Raw genomic sequence first — 21,781 nt, forward strand, 5'->3', positions numbered from 1 at the left:
ACCAGCTCAGAACAGTTGAAGCATTAGCACTTAGACCAGCCACTTAGAGGAATATCTAGCGAAGATGACTGGTAATTTGTGCCAAATGTCTTACTGGCAGTAGTGAAATTGATATAACTTTAAGAGTAACACAAGACGAAGCTTAAAGGTCTAGTTTTCATATTTATTTTAGTTTTATGGTAGATTACAAAGTTTAAAATAATGACAGAAAGTATAATTTTCCTTGCAAGAAAAAATGCGACAAGAGTTACTGGGCAATTTCTCCCTCTTGAGCTTGCAAAATGTCTTGCTCATTCAACAAAAGAGTACATGCACACAAGTGCATCACTGCAATCACAAAATGGCTCAGAGCAATTTCCAACAGCAACTGCTGTTCACTAGTTTTTCTTTCAAAATAATTCTAGAAATTGATGACAAAGGGCAGCACCAGTCGAGGGACAGGTAGTGAAACATATCACATTGTTCTCATACAAAATGAGTCCAGTTTTCAAGTTACAGGTGGCTTGCGTGTCAAGAAAATTGTGACTGAAGATGTACTTGGGCAATGTCTTTTTAACAATGTGGCCCAAGCCATGCTCAGGTTTTGTCTCCGAAGTGTAAGGAATTTTCTGCATTTCTATTGACACTGTATTTTGTGGCAATTGTGTTTACATTTTAAACATAAAAATGTCAATTAGTAAAACACACACACACACACACACACACACACACACACAAAATACACTGTCATCGAAGTGCATTTTAACCGTAGTAGAGCTGCAGTGCCAGATCAAAATCACAAACAAATGTTCATATTGTAGTATCCTTGTTTGTAACGAAGCCCAGTTACTTTTCTCAGACAGTAATGTCAACACAAAAGGCTACCTAAGCATTATCAACACAGCTGGAACTTTTATCCAGAAACAAAATTTTGAGCAATGTTCACAACTGCCTCTATTAAATTACTGGCCTCTTACCAACTTTTGCATAGTATGGCACACCAGAGGAAACAAATTACCTAAAAAAATTTTCTGGGTAGATACTAAGCTTTGTTTTTGCTCAAGTTCTCCGTAACTGCAATTATGAAAAATTTTGGCAACATTAAAACGCCACATTTTATTTGTCTGAGATTCCAATGTATGACTTCTGCTCTGTATCTAACAATTCCTAATTTTTTTCAAGGATGTTACTGTGCTTTCCTTGGTGCTTAAAAAATTAATCTTCATATTCTGTCACACAATGGAAACAGTTTACACTATACATGGACAATGTTTTAAAGTGTATCAGATACTTTTAATGATGATCTGAAGTTCCTTTTCTGGCCATTATGCCATTTGTGACGAAGGAAGAAAGGAAAAATCTATGTCAGGACAGCCCTGTGAGTAGTTTAATTTGTCATAAATTATTCACTGAATCAAACATACAGGCATATCTCTGAACATTGTGCAACTTCTGCAGTCCTGTGCTGTACTCCACTGCCGTGGCAGTGAGCACAAGCATTCATAAAAATGTTCCAGAACAATTTATTTCAACAACAAATTCCAGAGTTACGAACTTAAAAGTTACCACTTATACTGAGGTCTGTATAATAACATTTAAATCCTGCAATGTTGTCAGCATTTCATTGCTGGAAAGCAAATAACTGGCTCATATTGCATACTGCTACAATGAAAAATATTGACTGTTGTTCTGCAAGCAAGTCTATGGGTTTAAGGACACAGGTAACAAACACATCCCACAAAAAAGTTTCTTCGTAAGTCAATAGTCTGCACAGTCCTATGTTAGGACAAGCAATTTGTGTGTGTGTGTGTGTGTGTGTGTGTGTGTGTGTGTGTGTGTGTGTGTGTGTGTGTGTGTGTGTGTGTGTGGAGGGGCGGGAGGGGGGGGGGGGGGGGCAGTCACCCTGTTAACAGATTAAAACCATCTTCCTAAAATTTCGGGAAAAATGTTAGACAATTCACAAAACTTCAAAACTTGAACCACATTCATTTAATTATCACTTAAAAGAGAGGACAAAGCCAGCAGAATATCCACTGCGGCCCGCTGGTTGGAAAATAAAACACATTCCAGTAAAATGTGCTGCCAGTGATCCGTATGCCACAAGCACGACGCATGGGAGGGTCCTCACACCGGAGCAAGAAGACATACATCAGAGGGCTGTGGCCTATGCGTAGATGAATAAGGAGGACCTTGTCCCATCATCAGGGCTGAAAGGAGGTGTGCCATGGCTGCATTTTGGGTTTAATAAATGGAGCTGATTTTCTGTCGCTTCCAGCCACTCCTCTTGCCATCCTTGGCTGCTAAATCCACCCTTTCGTGTCACGCAATACTCACGTACCCTGGTACCCAGCAGAAAGATAAGAAATGAATCTACTTCATGTTAGTCTTTCTGGTGTTCCACATTTGGTAACAGCAATACAAGTTGCCATGAGGTGCCGATAGCAGTCGTGCAGGATCTGGTGGAATCAATGATGCACATCTGCTGAGCCACACTTTCAGTGGCTCTCGACTACGAGCACCCTCCGCCGCCACAATATAGGATGGCCTGCAACAACCAGACAGCCCATCCCCATTCGGAACAAGGAGCAAACCAAAGTCGCCACTGAGACAGTCCAGTCGCTACTCTGACTATCGTTCTACAATGCTCTTGTTGCTACTGTATTAGCTGGACTTCACTGCTGCATGTTGCTCTGTAAAGAGTTGTCGTATGATTGGAGAAAGCTACCAGTTTAGCAAAGCTTTTGTTTGCTCTATTTGTTTGTTTGATTACCATTTCTGCTCCTATCCAGCTTTCCTATTACGACAGCTACTGCAAAGCTCTGTAGCCCACCTTTCCTTACAGCTGTGTTCCTCTGAATTTTAAAACTTTGTAAATTTCTTATGGTACATTTACTAATCTTGTTCATAATGAGATGATAAAATCAAAACTTACTGGAACAAGAACACACTTTCAACATCAAAATTAACAAAGATCAATATTTGCTGGGAAAAAAACTCATTTCAACAGAAAATGATAAATAAAAGGGGATCAAACTTGGTTCCCTCCTCCCTCCCAATCCTGTAACAACCAACTGTAAAAAATAAATGTTGCCAAGTTTCAGAGTAAAATAGTTTAAGTCATATTATCAGAGGAAAAAGCAAACACTTACCAAAGATGACATTTTAACCTGCCTTGAGAATGCACCTTGCCCAAAAGCTTGTACCCATAAATGTACTGTCACGTGTATTTGCGTGCGCACAAGTGCTTGAATCAGGCACACACCCACTGGCTGTTTTCTTTAGTAAATGATGGCTTTTTCCTCTATTCAATATTATTTACACTGCAGCTCTGCTTCATCTATTTCTGTGAATTTTAATGCACTCAATTAGAAGTTACATGAAAAGTGCTTCCTTATTATAATATTTTCATTCTAGTTCTGGTCAGAATATCAATGCCAGGAAATGAGATAAATTTTCATATGTAAAAGATTCTCACCGTTAGCAAGACCATGTAGTTTGTAGGAAAGTCACCTCCTTACATACTGATAACGTGTTATGGAGCCTTCTATAATATGAGAAGATTATCTTAACCAGCTCCCACACACTTTTACTGTCAGATGAGGAAGTCTCATTTCAAATATTTTATAAAGTGTACTGCATACAGAAAAACTCTTGTTTATAATTTTTCTATGACGTGCTTGCACTTGAGTAATAAAATCAAATGTATGAGTTACTCCTTGAAACTAAAATGTTTCCTTATGTGTCTAGACACCTAGAACACACTGGTTCTACATGTATAAAATTTAAAAAGTTCACAATTACACCTCGATAAAATTTTGTTGTCCTATTACGTCAACAAGAGAAAAACAAACTGGTGCATAGATAATTGTGCATGGTAACCAGTATCATATTTTTTACCTTAGTTATAACACAATTAACTACAGAACAAAGCCGCTATCATATTTATGGATATCCACAAGGCACCAGAAATCCATGAAATTGAGTGTCCATTTTCAAACTGCAAACACACCAAAACCTACACTCCAATAATGAGCGGGGAGAGGCAACAGATCATACAAACCTATCATTGCACATTAAAGAAAACACAAACATATGCACAACTCAACTGGGTCTACAGTGTGTATCACATGTGACTAACAAGTGCGCCTATGTTCTTTTGTCGTATTGTGATGTATTTGCTTTGCCTTTACCCCTTTTTTTCCCCTCCCACACATATACAACAAGGAAAGAAATCCTTCCATATGTTTACAATGAATATATGGTGTAAACTGGAATGGTAGTGAAGTTAGTTAACCCCTTTCCAATACTACAGTGTACACAAATATAGTATGAAATAAATATATAAAATTTAGTAATACATCAATGTAAATATTCATAAAACTTCATGACAGGCTTTAAAACAATGATTCTACCACTACTAATTAGGAAACGTTCATCTCGGTATCTATGATAACCAATGGCACCTTGGAGAAATTCTGGAGATTAGTAAAGAACACAGAACTGCATAGGTCAAATTCTCGAGACCAATTGGACCTTCCTCGGTTTGTATGTGGGCACTTCATGCTGCGTTTGATGGACCCTCCTGAAAATATTTTAATGACTTTGCCTGTTCCTAGTGCAAGCACAAGCACCAGTCTATTACTTACTTTCAGATTAAACAACATCACCCACTGATAGCCTGATTAAGCGAACAAACATTTCTGAATGTTATGGATGTATTATAGGTGAATCAGCATTTGTTGCACACTAGCTAAGAGTTAGAAAATGAATCCATTTTTATTTACGTTCTTTCAGTTTGAAACCATTAAAGGGGAGAAACAGCCTTCTGATTTTCTGTTAAAAGGTATGATAATAAGCATATCAGAATAAAAATTAATACAGTGACAAGCTTCAACAATATTACAAAAAGGATAGTTGCTACTCACCATGTAGGTGACCTGCTGAATCACGGATAGGTACAACAAAAAGACTGTCAAACAAAGCTTTCAGCCAAACAGTCTTCATGAGAATTAGACAACACATATGCACTCAAATCACACACATATGACCACAGTCTCCAGCTGCTACGGTCAGACCAAAAGCGGTGGTCATGTGGTGCGAGTGTAATTCTGATGAAGGCCTGTCCAGCCAAAAGCTTTGTTTGACAGTCTTTGTGCTTATTTGCGACACAGCTTCTCCGCTACATGACGAGTAGCAGCTACATGTTTCATAATATTGTCATTATCCCATCCTGGAATTATTACAGTGAAACTTCTGATTTTAGTCAGAAAAACTGCTGAAATTTGCATAAAATAACTTTAGAAATGACTATCACTATGAATTTGTATTGATAATTTTACCTCCCATTAGCCCAAATTGACTCGAATAAAAAAGTTACAAATTTTTAACCCACCTTTCCTGCCAATGCCTGTTTTTGAAAATGAACCAAATTTCAAAATTAAGCCAAAACCACTGTTTTGATCCAAAAACTTGGGGAAAATATTTTAAATATCTTCCATTCTGTCGTCTAATACCACTTTTTTCACAAACATCTGTCACAACAAGATTTCTTTATTTTGGGTGATTTTAAATGACATGAGCCCTACGTACAGTACTGTGTACCTTAGCAATAAGCCATCAAGAGGCTGCACTTGGTCCTTCTAGCACCCTGCCATCAACTATTGCGTCACTTCTATGATGGCTTATTCCACATCAACTCGCCTAGGCCTTCCTGTGCGATCACAGATTTTGTAGAAATTTTATGCAAACATTTTCACATGTCCCCGATGAATATTGGTAGAGTTTAATGTTCCTCGAAGCAATACTGGCTGTGATATAGTCACTTGTTTGACTCCTTTCAACACTTTCTGCATGAATTTCTTACAATTTTGGGTAACTATATCTCGGGCAATGCTTTGCAGACAGAAATGAAATCTGGCCATCTTGTACAACTTTATCGACTCACTTAAGAATAATAATGAAAAGAATTTTACAAGCCACATTCAGACAGAGAAATTTAGCAAAATGGCCCGATATAATCCGTGCCTACTATGGTATTAACCATAAAAGAAAGTATTTGACTATCCAATGTGGGCTAACACTGCTGGATAATCTAAATCAAAGTTGGACATGAGAATCACAGCACAGAACAATATGTAAACTTCCGATTCTTATATCTGTTAGAGTAAATGCGTGCTGAACACAGAACGTAATATGCAGCACAAGAATGTGGAATACAAAATTTCATTCATATGCTACTTTCCAATAACCTGCAAATTCGTCAAAAATTGATGGTTTTTGTGAAAAGGTGAATATGTATGTTCAACACTTATTTTAAAAGTACAGTTTTCTATTCAAGCTGTGTTCTAAGTGTCCCCCCCCCCCCCCCCCCCACCCAGAACAATGAGTTTAATTTTGAACATGCACTAGTAGTGCTACATAAATTGAGGCAAAGTCATTGGAAAAATCACACTGTGAATTAAGTTCTAAGTGCGGTTTCTTATATCTCGTGAATTAAAGGCACGGTAAACATGCGAACCTTCAAGCACAACTCACTCAGCAACAAGAGGTTTTCCAATATGACATATACTGCTTTCCAAATTTCTACAAAGTCAATTCAAACATGATTCCTGTAAACATTCAATTTGCTTTTAGGAAATCAGTTTTCATAATCCAAACTAATCACAGTTGAAAAAGGCATGTTTTCATACATCCAGAAAATTAACTTCAATTTTCCACTACAAGCTAACTAGCCCTGAAACTGACTGGCAAATTTGAGGGCATGTACCATGGCAACTGGTCACATTACAGCTACCTGTTCTCCATGTTTCATTGCACGTGGCTCTTATTTGTACACTAACAAGCAAGATCTCACTACACTGTGTTGATAAATGGTAACACTTTTTACAGTTAATGCCTTTATCGATTTTCAGTAAATGAAATGCAGGAGGTAGCTCAATAATACTGAAAAATATATAACTTTAATGTTCAGAAGTTTAAAATGAAAACTGGCATTACTTTTTGATTGTCGAGAAGACAGGAATCACCTAATGGCTTTCAAACCTAAATTAAAAAACCAAATTATAGGCTTGGGAAACTGGATGAAGAAACCCACCCATGTCTGCTACTGCACAGCTATCTGGCATAACCCCTATCGCAATGTGGTTGCCAGTTCATTTCTAGGCGGCAGTGACAATGGCACCATGGATCAATACAATATAGTGGGATATTGCTTGTCAGTTTTAAAATAAAAGCCATGTACAACAAAATGCAGATCACAGGTAGCTGTAATGTAACCTGTAACTGTGGTACATTCCCTCAAATTTGTCCATTCTCATGTCTTGTTAATGCACACTGGAAAATCGAAAGTGACTTTTTGAATGCTTGAAAACATGCTTTTTCCACCTGTGATTAGGCTGTGTGTTTTTTACAAGTGGTTGTGTGTGGAGTTTCAAGTTGATAATGCCCTTAACCAATGAGATATAAGATGCTAAAATTTGAAGTTTATTCTCAGTGCAATTTTTTTGGCACTTTGCCTTATTTTATGTAGCACTGTTAGCTCATGTTGAAAATTAAATCCACTGTTCCAGGCTGGCTTAAAGCACATTGTTTTGAATGAGGTGGGTTTCCAAGCTTTAATAGAAAATTGTACTCATAAAAGAAGTGTTGAACATGACCCCAAATCTGTAACTGGAAAGTAGTAGACAAACGAAATTTTGTATTCAATGTCCTTACATTACCTATCTGTTGCGTATCAAGTTTCATGATAAGTGTGCATTTACTCTACAACATAAAAGAATCCCCTCTCCACTTTTTCTCTGTCTTGAGTTTCAAAATTTCTAGCATTGTTAGCACGTGTTGGATAATCAAATACACTTTCTTTCGCTATTAAAATCATGGTGTTTCTAATAAGCCCAGTTTGGAAAGTTTCATAGAACACAATTTTTTACAAAATCAGGTCAAAAAATGGAATTTTTTACCTTTTTACAAAAACTTCAACTTCGCATTTAATTTATTCAGTAATGGAACATGGAACCAAAATGAAACTTTATATTTGAGAACCTACATACTACACACCAGATTGTGTTAAGTTACAACACACCAGGTTACAGTATTTACTCGAATCTAAGCCGCATCTGAAAAATGAGACTCGAAATAAAGGGAAAAAAAATCCCGAATCTAAGACGCACCTGAAATTTGAGACTCGAAATTCAAGGGGAGAGAAAAGTTTTATGTCGCACCTCCAAATCGAAACAAAGTTGGTCCATTCTAATGTGATACACCATTTATGTCGAATGAAAGACGATGCAGCTACAGTAGTTTGGTTCGAGTCGTAAGCTTAGCAGTTAAGCTTTACCAGGTAGCCATTGCTATGCGTCAGGCGCTCCGTCCGTATTTATACGGGTACCCTTCCTTTTTCAAGTGCTTCGTCTGGTTTGAATCGATTGCTTACTTTGCAGTGATAAGTGCCGTTTTCTTTGTTATAGGTGTTTACGTCACTAAGCTGAAAATGCATTACTGGACTGTATCATGCATTGTTTGTCGCATTCTAATAGTGCGTGTTTACTGCCTGTCGCCGCTCGCGGCATGGCTTGCTTTTGTGCGCGCTACCGCCGCTTACTTTTTTTTATTTTTTTTTTAGGAATCGTCTCATTAGCTAAACTATGGCAAGAGACTGCTATTTGTTGTTGCTTACACTGCTGCTTTCTTTGATAATGATCAACAAGAACCAAATAATAGACTGCGTATGATAGAACATGTTCTGAACGGGAGTTAGGCGAAAAATTTTCTCCGTCTGAAAATCTTTGCGGCCGCTTCTGTAGTACATCAAATTCTGCACAGAAATTAGTCATCTTAGATTTAAAAATCTAGTCAGTTGTCGTGCTTCATTTCTGACTGTATCACTATTAGGCATAAGAATTTTGTCGTGCTTCATTTCTGACTGTATCACTATTAGGCATAAGAATAATACGAATATAAACATGGCACGATACGTATATTCTTCCGCGTTTGTTGTTGTCTCGCTCTAGTTTCGTAGTTTATTAGGAAGACAGGATTTAAATGATATAGCAGCAAACACGAAAGAATACATGGTAAAATGTTTATATTCGTATTATTCTTATGATGAAGAGAATACTGCATGTGATTCATATTTCGCCAGGTTCCTATTAGCAACCAAATTTCTTCTCACAGCCAGGAAAAAATTCAGAACGTAGAGTTGGCCATATTGAAAAACTTCCCAGTCTTGCCAGTCGGATTTTCGTAGTACATTGAAATTCTGCTACATTCGAAGATGAACAATACGGAATTTGTATTTACTTCGTTGGATAATGTTGAAAATGCAGTGGCCAAAACTCGGGGCGGAGAAAAAAAGCTCGTCTTCCACCTTTTTATTAAATTTATTTACTGACGCAGAGGTTTTGGCGCCAGTATTTATCTTTGCGCCTACAAATCATGCCTGTGTAGCGCTACATATATTCGACGGCAGATGTTAGTTGTGGCGGCACCTACCAACATTTTTCAAAACTTCCGCTTGCTTTGCACTCGATTCAAAGCCGCAGGCGGTTTTTTGGGTTACAAAAACCGGAAAAGAATACATGGTAAAATGTAGATTCGAGTAAATGCGGTACATGTTCATCATACTTTTATTCCCCGAGATATAAGAAGCCAAACTTTGAAATTTTTTCATGTACAGATTTTTTCCAGGCGATTTGGCTAAAATTTCTGACGGAATACGATTGTAAAGTTCTTTTCATTATTTTTCTTAAGAGAACCAACAAAGTTGAAAACGATGGATAAATTTCGTTTCTTTCAACAAAATACTGCCTGAAATACAACTCAAAGACACCCAAAATTCACGCTCGCTTTGCACAAAGTTGTCAAACATGACCAATGCTCATCAGGAACATGTGCCAATGTTCACATACAATTACAATGAAATCTGTATTGGTAGAGCAGAAAAATGTTCCAAAATTAGGTGATTTGATATGGAGTGACCGACATATTAGTTTCTTTTACAAACTATAAGCTGGCTGCTCTAGGAGGAGGAAGCTGAGTTTGTCTCAGCAGCCAATATGCTGCAATCCAATCACAAGTTTTCATTCCTGGCACAACCAGCAAATTAGTAAAGTCAAAGTGTACGATTAGTAAGAAAAACTTAACTTAAAAAAATTGCTTAGTGTTTACAAATACATTGAGGCTTTTGTGGCCACTTGTTGACACACTGCCTTGTTTTCTTCTCATGAGCTTTATCTAATAGCATCAGTGACTGGCATCCTCAAATGAATTCCTGTAAAATCATAAAGTAAGTGCCTGATGAATATCCCAAGACAAAAGCCAACAGCAATACACGTAACATTTGCTTCATAATTTTGCTTTGTGGCCATTCGAGCGTGTGCCGAAAAGTAATGCCTTAAAATTTGTCATAACTCAATGCTTTTTAAATAAAACAAACATTATTAACATTCTAAATCTTTATTCTTCACAACTACATATTTGCAGCACTCTGCTGCTAAAATACCCTGAACTGTGGCATGTAATATAACTATGTTTGAGTGTGAGAAACAGCACGCTGAACTCGAGTTTCAAATTGAAAGAGTTTGTCCACATATGGAGCATGCTCTCTTCCTCCATGACAAAGAACGTTTTCTCACACACGAGTGCTGCGACATCTGCAACAATCTGATGGATTGGGTTGATTGTCATTTATAATCCTCCATACAGTTATGACTTAGCTTCACCCCATTCTTATGTTTCCAAAACATAAAGAACACCTAAGAGGACCTCACTTTGATAGTGATGAAGTGGTGCAAGCAGAGGTGAGGTTGTGGCTCTATCAACAAATTCAGAAATTCTACAGTGACAGTATCAACTATTATTATTGTTGTTATTTGGAGATTGTCGCCACTCAACAATATGCATAGGTCAAACTTCTATCTACATCTGTGCTCTGCAAACCATGGTGAGGTGCATGGCAGAGGCTACATCCCATTGTGCCAGTAACTGGGGTTTCTTCCAGTTCCATTCACATATGGAGAGCGGGAAGAATGATTGTCTGGATGCTTTTGTGTGTGTGTGTGTGTGTGTGTGTGTGTGTGTGTGTGTGTGTGTGTGTGTGTGTGTGTGTGTGTGTGTGGGTGCAGTAATTATTCTAATCTTATCCCCACAACCTCTATGTGAGCAATATGTACGGGGTTCTAGTATATTCCTAGAATAATCATTTAAAGCCAGTTCTTGAAACTCTGTTAACAAATCTTCTTGGGATAGTTTATGTCTGTCTTCAAGAGCCTTCAGTTCACTTCCTTCAATATCCGTGTGATACTCTCCCACAGATTAAACAAACCTGTAACCATATCAATATCCCTTGTTTATTCTATCTGGTACGGGTCCCACTCACTTGAGCAATGTTATAGAACCAGTAGCATAAGAGATTTGTAGGCAATCTCCTTTGTAGGTTGACTACAGTTCCCCAATATTCTACCAATAAACCAAAGTCTACCACCTGCTTCACCCACAACTGAACCTATGTGATCATTCCATTTGATATCCCTACAAAGTGTAACACCCAGGTGTTTGTATGAGTTGGCAGAATACAACAGTGACTCATTAATGTTACTGTCACAGGAAATTATGTTTTTTTCATTCTGTGAAGTGCAAAATTTTAAATTTCTGAACATTTAAAGCCAGCTGCCAATCTCTGCACCACATTGAAATATCATCAAGACCTGACTGAATGTTTATGCAGTTTCCTTCAGATAGAACTTCATTACAGATAACTGCATCATCTGAAAAATGCCTGATTTTACTATTAACATTGTCTGCAAGGTCATTAAAACACAACATGAACAGCAAGGGTATCAACACACTTCCCTGGAGCATACCCGAAGGTATTCCTACATCTGACAATGACTGTCAATCCAAGATAACATGCTGCATCTTCGGTACCAAAAAGTCCTCAATTAAGTCATAAATTTCACTTCATACCCCAAGATTGTACTTTTGACAATAAACATAGATGTGGTACTAAGTCAAATGCTTTTTAGTAATCAAGTAATAGTGCATCTAACTGGCTGCCTTGATCCAAAGCTTTCAGTATGTCAGTGATAAAAGTAGGAGCTGGGTTTCACATGATCGACGTTTTGAAATCCTTACTGGTTGGCACTGAGGAGGTCACTGTTCAAGATACCTCATTGTGTTGAGGGCAGAATATATTAGAAGATTCTACAACAAATCTTTATCAAGGGTATTAAGTTCTGTGATCATTTCTACTACTCTTCTTGTAGATGGGTGTAACCTGTACCTCTTTCCAAGAACTGGGCACTGTTTTTTGTTTGAGGATTATAGTTAGAAGAGTGGCTAACTCAACCGCACTAACTCAACTGCAAATTCGGTGTTGAAACTGACAGGGATGCCATCGGGCCCTGGAGCTTTGCTCAGTTTTAATTATTTCAGATGTTTCTCAACACCACTGACACTAACAGCCTTTAAATACAAGCAGAATTTCTTTGAATTATGTGAAATGTCATTTGACAATATTCTGCTACAGCAGTCACTGAAGGCATTACGCATTGCTTTCTTGACTGCCACGTGTGTTTCATTAATCACTATCTATAGCCCTATGCTTTGTTTTACATCTTTTCTGCAATAATCTCTGTTTCTTTAGAAGTTTCTTTAGACTGACTGTATAGCATGGAGGTTCAAGCCCATTATCAACTGTTGTACTGAGGGTACATAGCTATCCAGTGCATGGTCAACTATTCTTTTAAATTTAAGCCAGAGTTTGTCTACATCCTCCTGCCCTGTGCTGAAAGTTTCGAGTTTCTCACTGAGATAATGATACTACTGATTTTTTTACCCAGTTTACTGAACATGTGTATCTTTCTGATTGTTTAGGTGGTAATCATCGTTGCCAAGACCATGTCATGGTCACTGATACTAGTTTTGATCTGGACATCCTCAAAGACATCTGGTCTATTTGTGGCCACTACATCCAATATACTTCCATCATGAGTGGGGTTCCTAACTATCTATTCTAGGTGGTTATCAGAGAGTGCAGTTGGTAAAGTTTCACAGGATGTCTCATCACACCCACCACTAACAAAAATGTAATTTTCCCAATTAATTGTTGGATGATTAGTCTCCATCAATGACTACATGTGATAAACATTCAAAGAAAGATTTACAAATTCCTAGCCCACATGTATTAATACTTTCTGAGTAGTTGCCTCTTAAGAGAAGAGTGCCAAAACGTCACATTGTCACTATAAAAATTTTGGTCGTGTTTGAAGTACTTAATTCAGTGGGTAATTTTAGTAAAGCTGTGAAACTCAACAATGGTTGAAAAGTTTGCATTATGCCCATTTTTTTAAGGTTTTATGTAATTTAGTTCACTGGTTTTGCTCCAAGCTGCACTCAAACTGTTACATAAACTTTGTAATAACAAAATTTATAAATGCGTGAAATAGCTTGTTCTCTTTGTGTAATCAGTTTAGGAAGCACTCCTCTTGTGTCACTGCTGCCTAGTAGTGTTAAGTAACTGAATATCTCAAAAGGGAATCTTATTCATACTCTAAAGAGCATTTTTTTCCCTATAAAATTTACAGATTTGTTTTCATTTCTTGAAGGCCTACAATCATCCAGTGAAATTTATAAAGCAAATCACAATGTTCCACGATTACACAATGTTGGCAAGCATTAGTAAATGCAAAAGCATGTTTAAAAGAAAAATTTGTGTTGTTGTAGGAAGGAGTTCCTGGTATCTTTTAGAAATAGAAGTCCCCACAAGTGGGATTGACATTTTTAAACTACCTATACAATGGTGTATGTTAGGGTACCAGATTTCACTCCCAGTAGCCGTTCACCCTGGTCCCCTTTCATTCGAGACAGATTTACAAAAAAATAATTTCAAAAGTTCTTGTACTCCACTAAATGATTGAAAATAGTACTGATGTCAAAATGGTGCCCTAGTTGTTAAGTTATTTAGCTGGTATGTCGAAGGTTAAATGACCGAACTTTATTATTTATTCCAACAATAACAACTGTGATTAGTATTTTTACTCAATAAATTGGTTTAATTTTATTTATTTATAACCATTCTGAGTACCATTTCAATCACTTTATTTTCTCTCATTTTGACCTCCTTGTATTCATTTTTAATTTGAAATTGTCACCATGCAATTTTTAATACTTTTATTTATCTACCATAATATTTCAGTGTTTGAAAATATTAATCTATTAGTTAAAAAAGTAAAAGATAAAATACTCTAATTTATATTGGTTGTTCAATTGTGCCAAAAATTTTCTCCTTTTTATGGCCATCATCATACAAACATGTGAAACGAACTCTTATCACTTCAGGGGCAAAATAACGCAAATGTAGATTTACAAGATATACAGTTTCACAAATAAAAATAAAATCCAAGAAAAAATGTTATAGAAATAACGACTGCAATAACAGACAAGAATATAAAACTTCAAGGAAAGAATTAAATCGAAATAAATAAATAAAAATAATTAAAATCATGTGTGCAAATATTCCAAATGAGAAAAGAAAAAGAAGGTAGGAAAACAGAGAGAAAATGAAATTAATATGGTGACAAATGACGTAACAAAGGATTATAAGTGAAAAAATTTATTCAAATCCATGAATTGAATAAAAATAATAATCAGTCATTTCATTAAAAAATAAAAATAATAATAAAAAAACAGACTGCACTCTAAGGGGCTCAGACCCAGAACCTAAAGCTATAGCTCCATTTTGATGTGTGTGTTACTTCAAAGGCTGGTTTCAAAGTCAACCCAGCCAGCTCTTGTTACACCAGTCATAGAGACTGCACAGTCTGTGTAGTTTATTTCTTACCACACAAGCAGTTACAATTCTGTAGGAATTGAGTATTACAGACAATATTCTGTGCCATGTTTCCTGATCACACATAGTAAGTGTTGATTCTTTAGCAAAAAGTCTACAAAATTAAGTTGTTTTTGCTTAGTCTTTTCTTGGGCAACTTTTTCCACAAATTTTGTCACAGGAAAACTGCTTTATATCTTCTGAATTCATCTTTGAGGCAGACAGTGCCATTTTCATATATGTACAAGCAGTAAATTTTGAAACTTCTTTATTTACCGTTGTCACTGTGTTGATTTAACAATTGACAGGATGTTTTGCTGGTTTGGTTCATAGTATCTGTTGACAGATACTGCTCAACACAGGGTCACAATTTCATCAACACCACAGAAAAAGGAAGCTTTGAGCCATCTGAATCATCTCAAATCTTTAGTCCTTCAGTTTATCATCAGTTTGAGAAGAGCAAGTAGTCCTGTGGTGCCAAACCTGGGAAGGTGCATCTTTATTTTCAGCCAGGAACTGGCCACCTATTAACCCCATACGTGCCATTGTGTTACTGTGAGAAAGTAAACGTGAGGTGGAAGCAGGTGCAGATAAACTCATTGAATTCATGCTGCCAAGAACCTTCATCTACATCTCAACTCTACAATCCAGCTTACAGTGTTGACAAGGAGTCCTTTAGGTACCACTGTCATTCGTCCCTTTCCTTTTCTACACACAGGACAAATAACTGTCCATAATTATTTGTACAAACACTAATTTTTCTGATAAGGTTCTTTTAAAAGATGTACATATGCTGTCCAGTCAGATTAATGGGACCATGTTTCAGAAGCCTGAATAACCACCTTCTGCAGTATGGAGCACTGCAAGAGGTGAAGAGAGTCAGAGGTCCTGGAAGGTAAAAACAGGGATGTGCAGGCATCCCAACTCCAGTACCACGACCAGCTGCATTAAGTTTCTTGGCAGAGACTCCGTGACACATACAGCCCAATCAAGATTGTCTTACAGAGTATAGATTGGGTTTAAATTCGATGAGTCTGATAACCAGGGGAGTACATTAAATTCTTCCTGGTGCTCTTCGAAACACGCATATATACTCCGGTCTGTGTGATATGTTGCAGTGCCATAGTGCCAAGAATAAACAAACTGCATGCAGAGGCAGACATGGTCCACAAAGGTAGCTGCACATTTGTGCTTATCCATTGTGCCTTCCCGAATGAGAAGGTCACCGAGGGATTCCACGAAAATATTCCCGAGACCATACGCTCCCTCCTCCTATCTGCACCTCCCTGCTTTCAGAAGTTGCAGGCCTACATGCCAATGATCATTTTCAAATAGAGCATAAAATGTGATTTACTCAAGGAGGTCACCTGTCGCCACTCAGTGAATGTGCAGTTGCGATACTGGTGAGCGAATTCCAGCCTTTATCACCAATGAACAGTAGTCAGCATGGGTCAATGAGCTTGATGCCTGCTCTGGAGGCCAATAAACAGCAACATTTGCTCAACAGTCGTTGAGGAGACACTGCTGGTAGCCCCTTGGTTCGTAATGGTGATCAGTTGCTTAACATTTGTACCCCTATTCAGCCGTATACCTCTCTGTAGTCATCCTTCACCCATTGTATATAGCCCATGGAGCACCATAGTTGCCTCAGCACCGCTTTTGGATAGCACCATTATGCCATGCATGATATGCTTTAACCACAGTAGCTTGCGAACAGTTTCAGAAATGCTTCCACCCTCGGCCCACAGGATAATCGTGCCGTTTCCAAGATCCGACAAATTGCTCCATTCCTGCACTGTAACAACTGCAGTGTTTCCAGGTCCCTGGGCAATTTACACACACACACACACACACACACACACACACACACACACACACACAATCAAGGGGGTCGTAAAATTGCTAGACTCACAAATAAAGAATGACAGGAATTTCATAATACCAATTTATTTTTAAGTATGATACTCATGTACACTAACATATTTGCAGGCACACTCAGATAACTTCTGCAAACCATTCAAATAAAAGGTCTTCGATTTCCGGTCCAGCCAAGCGTTCAAGCATCAACCACTGCATCATCATTGTCAAATCATTGTCCTCTGAGGTCTTTTTTTTGGTTTGGGGAAAGAAGAAAGGCTGATGGAGCCAATCTCGAGAATATGGCAGATTATGTAACAATCAGAACCCAGTCACGCAGAGTTTCCAGTGTTGTGAGGGTTTGGGCGCCAGTGCGTTGTCCTAATGCAAAAGAACTCCGCGCGCCAATTTTCAGCACCTTTTTTTCATCTCTTCCCTCAAGCAGTGCAGGAGGGTACAATAGTACGATTCAATGACAGTTACGCCCTTTTGCAAGTCCTCCACCACAATTACCCCTTCTGTATCCCACGTTTCGTCTATTGTCACATACTTTGCAAAAAAGCCATCTTCATCTGCTTCAAATTGGCGGATGATTTCTTCACAACACTGCACATGCTCCTGTATCTGATCTGCACGCAAGTCTGTCGGTACCCACCAAGATGAAACTTCCCGCATTCCCAAAATATCCACAACAATGTCATACGAAATTCCAAATGTGGCTTCAATGTGCTGCAACATTGTTCGACAATCCTGCACAATCGTATCGTGAAGTGCAGTTCCTGTTTCAACAGTGGCAATGGTGACAGGCCTTCCGCTCCTTGGCATATCTTGCACATTTGAAGTCTGGCACCTTCTTTTTCACTGTTGCATAAGACAGAACATTGTCCTTAAATGTATTCCACATGTCCACCACAATTTCTTTACACATCATGCCATTCAAATGGAGATATGAGATATTTAATCTCTGCATGGTTCTTGATTCTCTCGATATTCACCATTTCACTTACACTAAAGTATACAATGGATCCTAGTGGCAAAACTAATGAAGCTGGAGCCGCGAAATTTGACTTGCATACCCACAAAGGGTCACCATAAAAGTAGGTGGTGGTGTTTGTACAAGACATTACGGTAATTACCTCGGGGTAGCCCCTAGTATATATCCTGCATTCCTACTGCTGCCACCTACTTTCAGAGTGGTTACTGTGTACTGATGTCAAACATCAACAGTGGTCACATTAATGTAACTGGATCATGTAATAGGGAGTAATACATTATTCTACATTTAATGGAATGCAGACTCTTAAAATTTTACCAGTAAACCACTAAGAGAGGCAAACAACCATTCTTGTAGGGTCAGGTACCGGTGTTTTATGTCGATCTCCATGACTAAATGTGCTATCTTCTTCAAATCTATCTCTTCTACTAATCCCAGCTGTGAAGGCTTGCACACTGATAAATAATACTTCAAATTTTGAAGACTTCTTTACTTAGTGTTACTCCTGGAGGCAAGAATTATTTGTTAATCTTAACACTAATGAGAAACATATCAATAGCTGGGTAGATGCCTCTCCAGAAAGTGTGTTCAAAAAAGTTTAAAATATGTAATTCAGCAGTCTTACAATACATGGGGTTAACAGAAATGCCCTAAAATTTAGTACTGGAAAATATGGATGGCACAGAGTACAAAATATAAGCAAGGAGGATAGATAACAAGGGTGTGGACTGACTCCCGTAAAAAATCTGTTTCCAATTTTCTACTAACAGTAGTACTTAGTTAAAGGCCTTCTATTAGTACGCAAACACAGTGTGAGGAAAAAGTGAGTACTGTATCCAAGTGTTTTCCAATGAGATACAACAGATGGCATTCATCATCTGTGGATGTCATATCCAACCAAGCACATGCAATGTGACATCTTAATGCAGTGCAAGTTGGTAGGGCAGGCTGTTTGATCCAAGAAGAATGAACTTTCCATCATGTTGCTGCAGATGATGTCTCTTCATGTGTCACCCCTAAGTTGTGGATACACTACAGTACAGGTCAGCACACAAGGTAAGTTGAGCAAGATCGCCGATACATTACAACCCCGTCTAAAGGCCAATGTCTGGCCATATCTGTGTTGCGGCACCGCACTGCTATCGCCAGACCATTGCAAGATGATCTCAGAAGGGCCTCTGGAGCTGCTTTGTCTGATTGGTCACATTTGTGTGTGGAAACACAATGGCGGGTGGTACCTGCCAAGTTGACCGGGAAATTGACAAGTTCGGCCAAGGTTCTGTGATGGTGTGGGGAGGCATCAGCGCTGACAGCCACTCTGGTCTAACTGTTGTCCATGATTTTGTCTTACCACCAGGCAGTACATCAGACAGATTCTGTTGGACCATGTGTTGGTGGCCCTGAATTTCTTCTCATGCACACTAGTGCCAGGGCCCATGTGGCAGGCATCACTAGAGATTCATTGTGAAGCCTGGACACTAAATTAATGAAACAGGCAACACTGAATCCCAACCTAAGCCCCACTGAGCATGTGTGCGATTTTCTTGACAAATGTGTTCATGGTCACCTACTACCGCCATAGACTTTGCAAGAACTCTAGTGCTTTCATTGAAGAATGCTAACAAAAACCACAGAATGACCCCTGTAGACCTATATGCAGCATGCCACATAGGTGCCAGTTGGTGATACAAACTCATGGAGAGCACACATTTTATTGAAGCTCTCAAAGTCCAATGAAAAGCACTCATGATGACAAACTGAACGATTATTTCCAATTTTAGACACTTGTCAGACATTACAGCTCTTGTTACATAAACAATTGAGGAAGTAATGATGATTTGTTGTGCACTTAATCTGTGAATGACGAGTGTATAATTTAGTAAAATACCCAGTCATCAATTACTGCTCAGTTGAGTACAAAGTCATGTTCCATAATTCTCTTGACCAGTGTGTTATGGACCACATTCCTGTTACAGGTATGATTCCCAACATTTCATTTTATAGTAATTCTTTCTAATGGTAGTTTATACCATCTTATTTCCACGAGTTCACACAGTTTCTATACGTTAATAATGTATAATCAATTATTTTTAAATTTTTGTTAAAAATCCTGAAACTGCTTTTTCTCCACCACTTTAATTTCATTCAAACACTTTCAAATGCTGCTTGTTTGAATATGTTCTCCCACTCTTCTTCGACACCATCTTATTATGTTTGTAACACTATGGCTTCAGCAACTCTCAACGAAACTGTCACCTCCAAAGCCAACCTATACCTCAGGCTACACTACAGGTAGGTCTGTCAACACAATATATATTCCAAAGCTAATATAGACACAGAAGTCACAATGTAAGAGTTCTGTTTCTCTCTATACACATATGGCACATGCCCAATCATTATCATGTTACAGGACACAGTCTTACATGAATTCATAAAAAAAGCGCAGTTTTCAAAACATTTCCTAACATACGATCTGCCGTAATTGCCATCATCAACAACCACACAGTTGTAATCGTGATCAACAATTACAAGGCAAAAAACTGATGAGGCTTTTGTAATAAAAATGATATGGCCAAATGTTTAGCACACTTCACTTTCACACGTCCCGTGTATGCTCCAAATGCGGTTATGGGACTGCCACCATTCAATGACACCCAAGCAATATTTTTTCCACATTCCCTCCATTAAATGAAATACCGTGAAACCCCACTTTTACACTTTTCATGGGATTTTAGAATGTGGTATAAAATGTGGGAAATAATGTTTTAAGCAGTGAAAGTTATATATACAACCCCCCTTTGCATTTTCGCACTTTTTGTATGATATACGTATACAACAGGCATCAAAATACTTATCAGGGACTTATTTATTATACAAAAAAAGGTTTATAACTGCTGGTGTAACTAGAATTGGTAACTGGCTGGCAAGTAGAAATGTTTCACTTCATTTCATACATCATAATCAATGTTTTTGGAAAGCCTGCAGCTGTTATTCATTGTTTAAATAGTGAAACACTGCACCAGTTATGAACTTTTTCACGCTTAGCAGGATACGTTTCAAGAATTTTTTCCCTCTTTACCAAGTAAAACTTTACGTATTTTATGTGATGTTTGCATATGTGTTGTTCTGCGTCTCTTACATTGCAGTTGTCTTTTGAGGTAATCGGGTACTGCGCCACCTCAATTATGAAGAAAACTACACATATGCAAACTATCACTCATTGCTTGTGAAACATCACAAAAATACATACATAAATCTTGCACTTGGCAATGAGAATAAATTCTCGAACAAGTTTTGCTAAGCAGGAAAAAATACGTAGTTCGAGCTGCATTTAAACTAAAAGTATTTGAGTAATGCAAATTAAGCAATGGTCTCCACTAGCGCTACAAGTGGTCAAACGATGAAACACATTAAATACAGTACGACAAGTTGCCATGACAATCACAAAGCTGTGCATGTGGTTTGGAAATAATTTGATCAGGCATGATATCTTTATTCCAACAACACAGTTACTCCCAACAGGCAGTACAGATCTGCTCAGTAGGGCGCACTGAGGTCAAGAAACTTAACCACATAACATTTGTAAACACTACTTGATGGTCTACGCCATGCAAGAATCATTTTACATCAATCATTTCTCCACAAACATTTTTTCATAGAGCATGTATTGGGGGAAAATTATAAATATGTTAATGCAAATCTGGGTGTGAATTAACATAGAGAACAAAAATACTATGATTTTAGTTTTGCCAGAGATTGTTGACCTGTTTCTTCCAAAGCACTGCACATATCTCTAGGTTGTGGCTACATTTAGGACACTAGTTTAAATTCAGGGCTCCAATAAATGTTGTCCTCCGCAACTCTGCCATAGGTCACTTAAAATTAACTGTCGACAGAGCATTTCTCATTTCTGTCATACCTCGCAATGGCCAGTCCCAAGCATTGCTCTCGGTTCCACATTAAAAGCATTTATGAAGTGACCCCCCCATGTTTGTGTGTCACCCATAACAGGAGGTAGCTGGAAGCGGATGTGGTGACATTGTAGCAGCAAGTGATAGATGTCAAGTCTTAAGTAGTTTTAATCTGACTATAGTCCTCAGCTCTGACCATCGATGTAGGAAACATGT

General features: G+C 38.0%; 1 protein-coding gene across 18 annotated transcripts in view; it reads right to left on the minus strand.

Moving 5' to 3' along the window:
- The window catches only part of LOC126281344 (cleavage and polyadenylation specificity factor subunit 6), a 167,089-nt gene that overhangs the window by 128,052 nt on the left and 17,256 nt on the right, over positions 1-21,781 (minus strand). For 3 of the 18 annotated variants that reach the window (XM_049980246.1, XM_049980245.1, XM_049980244.1), the window contains exon 2: positions 3,129-3,322. The exons of the other annotated variants lie outside the window; for them this stretch is intronic. In XM_049980246.1, the coding sequence (XP_049836203.1) occupies positions 3,129-3,140 (12 nt within the window). In that variant the 5' untranslated portion in view covers positions 3,141-3,322. The remainder of the gene's footprint in view (positions 1-3,128; positions 3,323-21,781) is intronic. 18 annotated transcript variants of the gene reach the window in all.

The sequence above is a fragment of the Schistocerca gregaria genome, chromosome 7 (genome assembly GCF_023897955.1).
Source record: "Schistocerca gregaria isolate iqSchGreg1 chromosome 7, iqSchGreg1.2, whole genome shotgun sequence".
Classification (NCBI taxonomy): Eukaryota; Metazoa; Arthropoda; class Insecta; order Orthoptera; family Acrididae; genus Schistocerca; species Schistocerca gregaria.